Source organism: Rhineura floridana, chromosome 1 (assembly GCF_030035675.1).
Source record: "Rhineura floridana isolate rRhiFlo1 chromosome 1, rRhiFlo1.hap2, whole genome shotgun sequence".
In the NCBI taxonomy this organism is placed as follows: domain Eukaryota; kingdom Metazoa; phylum Chordata; class Lepidosauria; order Squamata; family Rhineuridae; genus Rhineura; species Rhineura floridana.
The window spans coordinates 117,754,995-117,768,100 of NC_084480.1; the positions used below are offsets into that span (position 1 = coordinate 117,754,995).

Consider the following 13,106-nt stretch of genomic DNA (forward strand, 5'->3'; position numbering starts at 1 on the left):
ATCGCTCTTCCTGGTTTTGACTTTCTGAAAACATCTTCTGTGTATATATATTGTTTCAGTAATGTACAAGAGTAGGTTTTAGAATGCTTCACTTTTCTATGTGAATTCAGTAAGCGAGGTTCGTGTTAATTTCCCCATGAATTAAATGCTATTGATTTATTGCCTAATCAGCACAGCTAACAACATTATTTCCATCTTTACTATCAGAAAAGCATAGCATCCTTGCAGAAGCAAATATTTGAATTTACACAAAGACTACATTCAGCAGAAGTGGAACGGCGGTCACTACGCTTAGAGCTCACGGAATTCAAACGCAATTTGAATGAGATGAAGAAAGAGGCTGACAAAGCGCAGAGCTTGCAAGAGCAATTAAATACATTTAAGCAATCTGTAAGTATATTTGATTTAAAAAAGGGGGGGATAACCTCATCTAAAGGAGAAGTTTCTTTTTACTCAATTTTCATTCAGTATTCCTTAGAAAACCAAATAATAAAACCCATCTATTCTTACATTCTCTCCTTCCCCCACGCTCGCATAAAAACTGTGTCTTGTAAATGACTTCCTGCTGTAAGGTATATTAAATGGGGAGAAACAAGTGGTTCTTTCCACATGATTAGTTCTTTATGTTACAGGATAAACTAGGCTGAGTAAATAACCATGTTTGATGTTCAACAAAGCCAACTCCCTCCTCTTCCCACCCCCACCCCCAGGTTTTTTAAATATTATGACTGTGCTGCTGGAGAACCAGAGTTGGAAACTCAAATTGTATGTTAACGTCACTCAAGCAAAGTGATCTGAGTACTCATTTTGCTTTTATTACTAGCCATATAATGTTGAACAAAATCAGTGCTGCTTCACAAGTTAAAAAATCCCTACATGCAAGACACTTCTATGTTAGATTTAACAAGCAACTCTTAAGATCGCTATGTGTGAAAGCCACAGTGTTAGAAGTGTGTTATTTTGGGGGGTGGGGGATGCAGCTTCCAGGTGAAGTTCAAGCTATGGGACATTGTGGCCGTTGGTGGATTCCCAGAAGGTATGTTTGCAGTGAAAACTCCACATGTCCAGTTGTCACATTTGGCAAGCTAAGTTCAGGTTAAATATTAATTTCTACATGAAAACGCATCCCACACAGGAATTCTGTAACAGGTATAAAAGCCCTCAGGGAACTGGTGATCTTGCCACTTCCTCAGTGGTCTGTAGGTTTGCTGGATCTGTAAGATTCCTTCAGTTCGATAGTTGCCGTGACCTGTGAAAATGACCATCTCTTCTGTTTTGGAAATCATTTAATTTGTTAATGAAAGAAGGGTGGGGATTTTTTAAAAACAACCAGGAAGAATAAAGTATGTACAAGACAGTAATTGCTTTAGCTGAGTCTGTTTTATAAGTTTCCCCCAAGCGTTCATTTCTAATGTATTTGACTTTTTGCATTTTTAACTTTTTTTAAAATCTACAGTCTGTATTGGCACATGTGTAGAAAGCCCTCTTGTCAGTAGATGGAGATAGAAAATTACTCTTTTGTAACTCTACCTCAAAGCTTGGATCTTATTCCAACTTAAATAGTAGTTTTACTTCCTGAACTAGCTGTTTTAATTAACTAAACAGGTTTCTAGCTTCTATCAGTTTTTGTTTATTAGGTCACCTTTCGCAATATTTAAATTTAAATTGGATGGGTAAGTGCTAATTTTCAATAGCTTTGCTTCTGTTTTTTCTAAAACATGTATTGCGGCATTGGTCTTGTTTTAGTCTATATACATGGCTCTGTGCTTAGGCAAGAGATTTGAAACAATGTGGTATCTTTTTCAAATTAGCTTCTTTGGTGAAAATAGTTTTCTGACTCAGTTGTATGATCTGTTTGATCAGTAGTCATTTGAAAGAAAAGCTTTTCTTATACATGTACTTATGCTCCAGGTTTTTGAGGAGATCTGATGAATAAAAATCACAGGGCATTAGCACTGTGTAATGGTCCTGGCTAGGACCAATCTATTGAGTGTTTTAAAACTTTTGCATTAGAAGGTTGCATATTGACAAGTAGAATACTGAAAGTCAAGTCTATAAACAATGCCGCTGTTTCATGACAGAACACAATTTATTTCCTTTATCAGAAATTGATCACCCACGAGAGGTTTGAAAGTGCATGTGAGGAGCTAAATAATGCATTACTTCGGGAGCAGCAGGCACAAATGCTTTTGAACGAACAGGCACAGCAGCTGCAGGAGTTGCAATATAAGCTGGAAGTGCATTCCTGTGAAGAAGCAGACAAAAACCAAACTCTTGGTGAAGCTGTCAAGGTAGGGTGCTATTTCTTCAAAAATAAAGATGCTATTTTTGCTCCTGTACAAGACTTCAGTTTTGCAGTCTTCAGAAGAAGAACACCTCATGTAGAGACACACTGAGGCATTCTGCTGAATATTGTCTCAAGGTGGGGAAGTGTCTTGAATTCACATTGGTAGAGATAGCATTTTGACACACATTGGTCTGCATCAAAATGGACAGCAGTATCTTTTTCTCTCTTAAAATTAAGGCATTTATATCAGCTGAAGAAAATATATATAGTGTCTGCATATTGTTGGCTCAGGAAAGGAACAAGCAGCCCTGAGCACCCCAACAAATGGACATAGAGATTTGAAATGTGCTTAGGAGTTCATTTTAGCCCTAGTTTTTCCCTTAGGCAATTTATATACTTTCGCACAAGCCACAGGGTAGTTTACAAAGTCAAATAATATAAAAGAATCAATTAAATCCATAAAATAACTCAGTCCTTAAAATATACAGCATACACTAAGTAGCAATTTACTAACAGTAGTAGCATTCTTCCATTTATCTAATTGGGTTGCTCCTCTATACTCCTGCCCAAAAGTGTGTATCTTAACCAGCTGCCTAAAACTATAAAAGAGATGGGGACAGATGCACTTCAGTAGGGAGGCAGTTCCACATGCGAGGAGCCATCACTTGAAAAGGCCCTTCCCTGGGTCCCACACCACTTATTTTATCTTGTGTTAGGACCACCAAGAGGGCTTCATCTGCTGATCTTAAAGCACAGGCAGGTTGATAGGGAAGCAGGCATTCTTTTATTATTTATTACCTTTCTATCCCACCCTTCCTCCCAACAGGAGCCCAGATATTCTTGCACATATTTGGGTCCCAGGCCCTTTAGGGCTTCAAAAATTGGCATTGCATATAATTTGGCTAGAGCAGGCAGAGCAGAGGGAACAAGGGAGAAGACGAGGTGTGCCTTCCCATGGCCAGCTCCTGTTCCTTACACTCTACTTAATTTTTCATCTGCACAAAGTCAGGGAAAAGTTAGTTGGACCAATAGTTGAATTTGGGCCAGCCTCTCCAAACAGTTATGTCACAACTACTACTTATTTAGCTTCCATATGAGGAAAGGCACCTTCCATCCATGGAATACTTTTGATCTAGTGGAGGGATCCCACTGGCAGAGTGCGAGAGAGGGAGCTATTGAGGATTTCCCCCTTCCACCCCTAGCACCACCTCCCACGCTGTCCCAGAGGGTTCCCCAGCCCTCCGGAACAGCATGGGAGGTGGCACTGCAGGATGAAAGGGGGAAAGGAAGCTGCAAAAGCAGAGTCCCCCCTCTGCCAGCAAAAGCATCCCCTGAGCAGATCTTGGCTCTGGGAACACTGCCACACTGGTGGGAGCAGTCTGGATAATTTTGAATGAATGCATTCTGTTCGTTTTTTTAATAAAGGATGATGGATAGTTACTGTACAGTTCCAATATTTTATCCAATGTGCATATATTTCATATGGAGATATAGGCAATGCACATTTGTACACAACTAGGTATGCTATTTCCTCATTCTAATATGTAAAAGGTGCTGATAAACTTTTCCCCTCTGCATTGCAATAAGTATACAGGGCCAGCAATGACTTTCTTCCTGTAGCTGTGGATAGCTCTCTCCAATATGCCTGCTTTCTCTCTTGTTCAGACAGTGTAAAGAGAAGGAAGTCTGAGTACAGCAAGCTACTGTTACTGGAGCCATCATGTTAGTGTCACTAATGACACCTCTTTGGTGGCGTAGAGCCAAGCCAAGACTTTTGGCTGTCTTTCCCCATGGCAGAGGTGCTTGGAAGTAGAGTTGAAGTCTGCGCTGTGACAAAGTGCTCTCCCAAAAGAGGTCTCCCGATAGATGGGATGCCACTTTGTCCATACTACCTTTTCCTCAGTTTTTAGACAGGAGAGTTAGAAGAGCACCACTTCCACATGAACTGTGCAAGTCTCAGAGGAATTTATTGCATGATTTTTCTGAAAGTTTTAATTTAGTTTTCAATTAACCTTGGTTGGATAAGTAAATCAGAGATTCAAGGAAGTACAGAAGCAGCTGTGTGAAGTACCCAAGCTGTGGTTAATATTTTATAGGAAGGGAGGATATTTTATTTTATTTTAAAGCTTTTATAAACTACTTAATATTTTTAAAATATCTAAATGGTGTACAGTAAGGATATAAATCTTGCCAGTAGTAAAAACTTTTAAATAATGTTCAAATGTTCATTCATTTTCAAAAAGAAAATTAAGAACACATATCGATACTTAGGCCATGTTCACATGTAACACTGAGCCAAAACCATGGCTTAGTGTGAACGAATGGGCTTCTAGGGAAGATATTACAGCTGCTTTGCTCCTCCCCAGACATTTGGTTGCGTGCACCATGGCAGCTATGCCAAAATTTGGCTTAGTGTGTTGTCTGGGCCTGGGGTCTGGTCTAAGCTCTCTCCTCCCTAACCATGAGTTGAAGCCAAGAACAACCCTTAGCTACAGCTCAAGGTTAAGGAGAAGAGAACTAAGCCAAACCTTGGCTTAGCTGCCATACTGACCTAAAATGGACGGGGGAGGAGCAAAGTGGGTGTGAGCTCCTCTCCAGGAGCCAGCATATTTGTGCAGTCCCTGTGAACTATGGCTTACCATATAATGAGAACCAGGTCATAGGTTCTCCAAGCATGATTTCATTTCATTTCATTTTGTATTGCATCTTATGAAACATTGAAACAAATTGACATGGAAAAAGTAATTGTAAGTGTATGCAACAGACATACAAAAGATATGGATTCATATATGTACAAAACACTAAAATGGCACATTTTGATTATTTGTCAACTCAGTTTTTCAAATTCGCTATTAAGGGCTTTGCAGTGATTTTAAAGAATTCACAATTGAAGGGAAATACTAATAAAGGCATCAACTAATATAGTTTACAGTTGCATATTTTACACTTTGGTTTGAAAGTCATGCAACATATATTAGCAATTACACAATACAGTATAACATTGTTATTCTCATGAAGTAGAATTATTCTCAAGAAGTAGACTGTTGATTAACTTTGAAGCTTTATCAGTTTTGATTATAATCCCATATATTTTTTATCTACCCAATGGCATATACCGTAGAGACATGCATGCTTGCCAATTATGTTTCAAGGTCAGTCAGAGCTAAGCACTGTTCTTAGACTATTGCTTTTATTAGGTGAGAAGAGATAGTAGTTTCCTTTTGCCCCCCCTCCCAAAAAAGAGTTGCTGCTTATGGGAACAGCATCTACTGTATACAGTTTTAAGACTATATGAGTAATTTGAGTTTTCTCTATCCACAAGTACTGGAAACTTCTACTTCTTTCTAGAATCTATGATCATTCATGTTGTATAAAAAGTATGTTCATAATTATTATTTGAAAAGGGTTTTATTTGGTAAGATTTATTTATTAAAAACATTTCACCCATTTTTTTCTCTGCAGCAAATCAAGCAAGCACACCCTCAATCATAAACATGTAAAAAAACCCATCATCATTATAGATAAAATGCCAAACAGGGAACTAGCAAAACCTGAGCAAACTGATAAGAGGACTGAACAGTTATAGCCTCAGCCAAAAACATTCTGAAGTAACAGCATCCTAACTGGATGTCTGAAGGCTAGGCATAGGGGAAGTTCTGGGACAAAGAATTCTGCAAAGTGGATGGAAACAATCCACCAGACACAGTTGTGTATTTCATTTCAATGAGAATGTTCCATGGAGATAAATGGAATATTTGCAGCAGTGTCTTGCGAATAGGGCCCAGCACAGCGTTGTACATCCTGTCAGTTAGTACAAACTTTCTTTCCAAAGATCTCAGCATAATAAAAACATAGTTAGAGCACAACTTTCATACATTCAAGGGTACTTCAGTAATACTATCTTTTAATTCTTTTTTAACAAAGTTGCCTTCTTTACATGGCAAATCTAATGCAATGGGGTAGCAAATACAGAGTATTGTTTTTACTACACACATTGTAGGAGTGACATTAAATATTTGACTTTGTCCTCAGTTGATTTTAATTTTTAAATTTAAGCTCGTTCCAGAAAAAGAGATCTCTTTGTTTTCCTCTTAATTCCACTACTCTATTGCCCCAAGATGCATAAAATCCTTTTATTAAAATGACATGAGATAGACTGAGCAATCCTAACATGGCACAACTTTGGCTGGCTTAAATTACCCCCTATTCCAAACTGAGCTGGCAATAGTCTCTAGAAGGGGCTATTGCCAGCTCAGCTGTGGGCCCAGGTTTTGAGAACTGAGCCGTAGGTTGCATGACCAAGCTGAACAGGGTTTGGAATACTTATCTGTCACCTCTTAGCTGGAACAGCCCTTTTTAGGGACTTGCACTGACTTAATTTTCATTGGCTTAAATTCTGTCAGCTTAAATTCTGCTGATTGAGCCCCAGCTGAGCTAGAATGAGAGATATATCCCAGCATATCTCCAGCTCAACCACAGTGAGGGAGTTACCCCAGTGTAGCCCTGGTTGAGCCCCAGCTTGACTAGGAAAGCATCAGATCCACCAAATCCAAGCTCTCTCATCCCAGTGGAACTTAGGTTTGCATTGCTCTGTCAATGTTTTTTTTTTTGGTGAAAGATTGGAAGACCCATCTATCAATAAAAATAGATTAATGTTCTCTAATTTGGAGGGGGGTGTCAAATGTTGATTTCAAAAATGTGGTGTGTAAAGTATAAAAATATGCAGATATGGTCAACACTGAAGATTATTGGAGTTATAACTTGCTTGAAATGCAGCATTACAAATAAAACAATAACACAGAAACTGCTTCTGTCATCTTAGGAATTGGTCTGGGATTGTGCATGCTCATTCCTGCTGTTTTATTTGTGAATTTCCTTCAACCACATTGTTGGTGTGAGTTTAGGATTGTGTGCAATTTTGTTTTAACTTGGTTAGTGATGGTCACACATCACAAACCACTGGGGGTAGTTATGTGTGAGAAGGGAGGGGGACAAGGTGAAGGACGTTGCCTGATGCAGTCATGTTCCCTAAGTCTCAGTTTCACAAGTCAGTCTGAGACAATAGCTCAGTCTACAACTTAGTTTGCCCTTAACGTACCTCATAATGCAAAATTCCAGGGCAATATAATATACTTCCAAGAAGAGTATGAAAGCTGCAAATGGCTGTTTGGAATCCTGTAGCAGGGTTGATAATGCAGTTTGATAGCAAAGAGTTCATTTTTACACTATGTGTGCGCATGTGCATGTGCACATGCTCACACACTTAAGATATGGGTGATGAGGTTCACACTAGCTCCCTGTAGTTTCTGTGCTGAATTCAAGATGCCCCTTACCCATGATCCATACAGTCTTAAGAGGTTTGGGTCCACCATAACTAGAGACTGCATTTAACTGTGTGCATCAACACAATCTACAAGGTCAACTGAAAATGCCCTCTAAAATTTACCATCAGTGTATTAAGTTAAGACTGCAAGAGAGCATTCGGAAGTGTTCTTAGCGATTGTCCTTCCGCTTTGGAATACTAGCCACTGTTTTCCATAACTTAGTATATAACATGCTTCTGCAAACATTTTGTGGCTCAAAGTGGCTTTTATGGATTGGGGTGCAATTTTGCCACTTGTAATTTGTATATGTGGAAGATAGGAAGCCACGTTTAGACTCTTGGACCCTCCTGCTCAGTATTCACTGGCAGCAACTCTTCGGGATTTCACACAGGGGTTTGTCTCACCCCGATCTAGAGATGCTGGGGTTGAACCTGGGACACTCTGCATGCAAAGCAGGTGCTCTACCACTATGGCCCTTCCCTGTAGCTTCTTGTTGTTATACAATTTTATAGACCGCTTCATAGCATAAAGCCATTGAAACAGGTACAAGATATGTACCTGTTTCGTATCATAACATATCGTTACCCATCCCAGGCTTCTAGATTTTCCCCTGCACTACCCAATTAAGTTATTTACTGGTGCTGTGAGCATGGAAACAGCATACAACATAACCTTAACAGTCATATAGCCCAGAATTTTTATATGCAAGATTTATTTCTGGGGAAAGCTGCATAATTTTAAGAGTATTCAGTCTGTCACCAAGTGTGTTTGAAACTTGGCAGTTTGAAACTTGTACATCACCGATAACATTTTTTTTATCAAAGAGGTTTGATATAAGGCTAATGCTCAAGTAGAATAACTGTGGATATATTCATTGTAAATTCAGAAAATAAATTTGGAGCTTTCATTCATCGATTCCCATGAGTGTTTCCTTTTCCTTTCCCCTAGAGAAAGCAGCGAGATTTAGAATACTCAAAGGGATGGTGTTGTTTGCCAGCATCCATGTTGTCACTTTGGCAAGAAGGAGCAATTCTAAACACTGTATCTATTAAATTAAAAGCTGTTGTTCATTAAAGAACATAATGTAGCTGATTATTCATTAGTGTACAAGTTAATAGTAAACTGTTAATCAAATTTATCATGTTAAAGGAAGCTAGAGAGAGAGAGAGAGAGATCCCTTCTGAATTGTAGGGAGACTAAATTTCATAATTCATTAATTAGTTAAAGGTTTTAGTTGTTTAAAAAGTTTTGTATAACGTATTTTCTCAGCACTTAAATAATTTATACAGACTGGATTTTAACCCAGAATTTCTACCTGCTCTTCTTTCAGTAATTCCTGAACACCTCTCTATTTCTTCATTCATAAAAAAACCAGTAGTTCACATTCAACATGACAGTGTTTTATTTCTCTGCCTGTTTTGTGTGTTTGTAGCATCTGTGTTAACTTTCTGCTTTGAAAAACCTTGGCCAATCACTAACATGCCACAATCCTGCTTGTTTCCTGCTATGTAACATCACCAGGAAAGTACTACTATTTTCCCTATGAGTCCGGCCATCACAACGGGTTTTAGCTCCACCTATCGTGCGAAGGCAAGAATGTCTTTGAAGTCAAGACTAGGGGCGTCAGGCCCCTCCCACTCCCCAGTTCATTCTTGCCTTCGTACGAACAAGATTGAGATCTATATAGCGTAGCATTTAGCTAAGTTCTTTTTGGTGTTTGTTTGTGTGTTTGTTTGACAGGGTGTGGAGGTATTGTTTCTTGTGTGTCTCCCAAGTGTCCTCCTCCCCTCCGTCTTGTGTTTAAATGTGTTTAACTGCTTATCCGATTTCTGGGGACTTTTCTTGGGGAACTTTTTCCCTTACCTGGGCAGTTTATTTCCTCTGTTGGATTACTCCCCAGCTCTTAGAGAGACCGCGGCTGCAGATTCTCTTCGTCCTTTCGCCCCTTTTTTAAAGCTTTTCTTCTTCTCCTGGGCTCTGCCGCTTCCCTCGGGAGCTTGCGGCTGCTAGCGGCTTGCCTTGCTGGGCTGCATTTAGCCGCGCTCCGTGACGCTCTCAGAAAAACCGCGGCTGCGGTTCTTCTGATCTCAGCGGGAGCTTGCGGCTGCGGCTCCCGGCGTTACCCCGTCACCTTTTTTAGCCTGCCCGGGTCCGATCTCGCCCCCTGAAGCCGGTGGCTGCGGATCTCTCAGTAGCGCTTTTACTTGAGCTCACCCTCGCTCCGTGGCTTTAATTTTCCCACCGCGAAGAGCTTTGCAGACGGCGGCGGTGGCTGCCTTTCCCCTCCTGCCTGTTTCCTCCTTGGGTTTTTTTAGAGCCGCTAGTAGGGCTATCGGCCCTGCGGCTCCTCCGGCGAGACTGTGCGGGGCAGCCCTTCCCCCAGTTCGTTTCCAGACGGCCGCCATTGCTCCTTCTCTCTCCGCCATTTTTGTTCATTTTTTCCCGCTCTTTTTTTTCTGGCGCCATTTTTTGAATTCAAATTTCCCGCCTTTTTTGTTACCCTTATTAACCATCGGATACCTCCCCTGCAGGCTATGTATCCGTATGTGTGTTGTATACGTGCTGCAGACAGACTTACACAGGGCTGATTTACACACAATTTTACTGTGGCTGTAATCCTAGTGGCTGGATTATATTATCAAGGCTGGAGCTCCAATCCTAGTGGGCTGGATTATTTTATCAAGGCTGGAGCTTTAATCCTAGTGGCTGGATTGTATTCTCAAGGCTGGAGCTTTAATCCTAGTGGCTGGATTGTATTATCAAGGCTGGAGCTTTACTATTAGTGGCTGATTTGTACTAAATCTGATTTATATTGGTCCTGCCCCCTCTGAGGTCGTGAACCAAACCTGAAACCCAGCCTACAGCACTAATCTGAGTGTACCAACTCTAAAACAGCCTATATTACATTAACGCTGATACCTCAGTGCATTTTGCCCCCTCTGTGGCAGTGCACTTCGCCATCTGCCAGTGTATCCTACCCCCTCCGTGGTAGTACGCTGTGCCAGTTCGGGTCTTTACATTCTGCCCCCTCCGTGGCAGTGTACTGCACCCAAGTTAATATAAGATGGCAGAACAGCCAGGCATGTCGCCATCAACCCATATGGTGCCAGATCAGCCAGGCATGCCACAATCAGCCAAGCCACAACATCCTAACACGACTAAGACCAGACATACCAAAGCACTGGCTAAGACAAAACATCTTTCCAGCCATAGTAAACCAAAGCGCCCACGTTATGTCTCTGTGCCAACCACCACCACAGCACAGGCACACATAAGCGATATTCTCCATTCCCCTGCTGCTGCCTCTGACGAGGAAGAGTTTGTTGGCTTTCCCCCATGTTCGCCTAACGAACCTCCCTCCGTTTTACCGCCCCAAACATCTGTTCCAATAGTTCCTCAGGCACATACATCTGCCACATCCGGTCTGCAGCTGTCTCCTGATTTCCTCTCCCAACTTCAAGCCATGCTGGCATTTTTCACCCAAATGCAGTCACTACCACAAGTTCCTGCCATACCTCCACTTAACGTGGTCCAACGTGCGTGCCATGAAGCTCATTCTTCCGGTTCACCAGATCCCTTTGATGTAGCCAGAGGCAGATGTACGGACGAAGTCTCGTATGCGGAGGAGTCAACTTTCACTGACCATGTTGAAGGAGACGACTGGAGCGACTATTCAGATCATGAGGAGGATACATCGTATCGCTTGTTTAATACCTCAGACTATCAGCCGCTAGCACGCAGGGTAGTTAATACCCTTGGTCTCCAGACTGCGCCTTCAACTTCGCCCGCCCCAGCTATCAAAGGGGCCAAGGTCCTCAAATCCCCTGCACCTACTGAACACTACATCCCGGTGCCGGACCCAATTACCAAATTAGCCTCTGAAGAATGGGCCCATCCACTCAAAGCTCGACGCTTCAAGAACCTGGCTGACAGACTTTACGCCCTAGCCCCGGACTCTGCCACCAAGTTAGATGTCCCTGGCATAGATGAACCAATCGCTCGCCTCGTTTCACGATCGCTTTTATCCAGGGAAGGGGAATCCCACCTAAAAGACACTACTGAGCGACAAATAGACTTCGCCCTCCGCAAGAATCACGAGGCCACTGCCCTAGCCATGCATGCCTCCGCTTCAGCCTCCATCTTCTCCAGAGCATCTATGATGTGGATGGATGACCTTCTAGAGGATGCTAACCCTGATCCTGTCACCCTCAGAAGAGCACTATTGAAATTGCGTAAGACAGCAGCTTTTGTGGCCGATGCCACTTTGGATGCCACTCAATTAGGGGCACGAGCCATGACGGCTCAAATAGTCGCTCGTTGCACCCTCTGGCTTCGCCACTGGCAAGCTGATTCAGCGGCCAGATTGAATCTGTCCAGGGCTCCTTACTCCGGATCTCTACTCTTCGGCGAGGAAGCTCTAAAGGCAGTTCTGGTTGATCCAAAAGACGCCCACAAACCGGTTCTGGCCACAGTCAAGAACAGCGACCACAGGCCTTTCAGGCGATTCCCTTCCTTCTGTTCTAACCAGCCCTTTCGAGGAACACGGCCAGGAGGACGAGGCCGCGACTTCAGACCCTATGACCCCAACGCATTCAGGGGCTCCTGGAACCGACACTTCCAGGGCAGAGGTCAGTACCAAGGGCGCAGGGGCAACTCATCGTCCTCATATAAGGAAGGCCCTCGCCTACGCAAGTAGTCTTAACGCCCTCCCCATAGGTGGCAGATTACTTAATTTTGGAGGTCGATGGCTGCGCCTTACTAAGGTCTCCTGGATCAGGGACCTTTTCAGTTATGGTTATACCATAGAGTTCTGGGCAACCCCATCATACAGATTCCACCCGTCTCCTTGCCCAAGGGCACCAGCCAGGCACAACATTATGCAGACAGCTATACACCACCTCTTGGACATAGCGGCGATAGAGCCAGTTCCCACAACTGAGAGGTCGGAAGGGGTGTACTCCCTCCTATTTGCTGTGCCAAAACGAGATTTATCATGGAGGGCGGTATTGGACCTCAAGTTTGTCAACCGTTTTGTAACATATCGCAGGTTCAAAATGGAATCACTCCACTCCATTACGGAGAGTCTGCATGAAGGAGACTTCCTGGCTTCTATCGACCTTAAGGAAGCGTATCTCCATGTGCCCATTTGCATAGCCCACAGAAAGTTTCTTCGGTTTGCCTTTGGCCACCAGCATTTTCAATATAGAGCGATGCCATTCGGCCTCTCCTCTGCTCCAAGAGTGTTTACCAAGGTACTACTCATCCTAGTGGCTTACCTTCGGACCCAAGGGGTTCATATCTACCCATATTTGGATGATTTGCTAATACGGGCCAAGTCGGAGGAACTGGCTCATCATCATTTAATGATCACCCTCAATGTTTTGCAGGCCTACGGCTGGCTTGTCAACTTTGACAAAAGCCATCTCCAACCAACCCAACACCTACTACATCTAGGGGCAATGTTGGACACCCTGCAGGCAATGTTCTTCCTGGCT

At 42.5% G+C, this 13,106-nt stretch overlaps 1 protein-coding gene across 17 annotated transcripts in view; it reads left to right on the plus strand.

Annotated features, from left to right (window-relative positions):
- CCDC171 (coiled-coil domain containing 171) overlaps positions 1–13,106 on the plus strand; it is a 311,338-nt gene that overhangs the window by 122,102 nt on the left and 176,130 nt on the right. For all 17 annotated transcript variants that reach the window (XR_009763232.1, XR_009763234.1, XM_061630303.1 and 14 more), the window contains 2 exons: positions 208–390; positions 2,106–2,291. Coding sequence is in view for 15 of the 17 variants with exons in the window: in XM_061630303.1 (XP_061486287.1) it covers positions 208–390; positions 2,106–2,291 (369 nt within the window). In the remaining 2 variants the exon portion in view is untranslated. The remainder of the gene's footprint in view (positions 1–207; positions 391–2,105; positions 2,292–13,106) is intronic.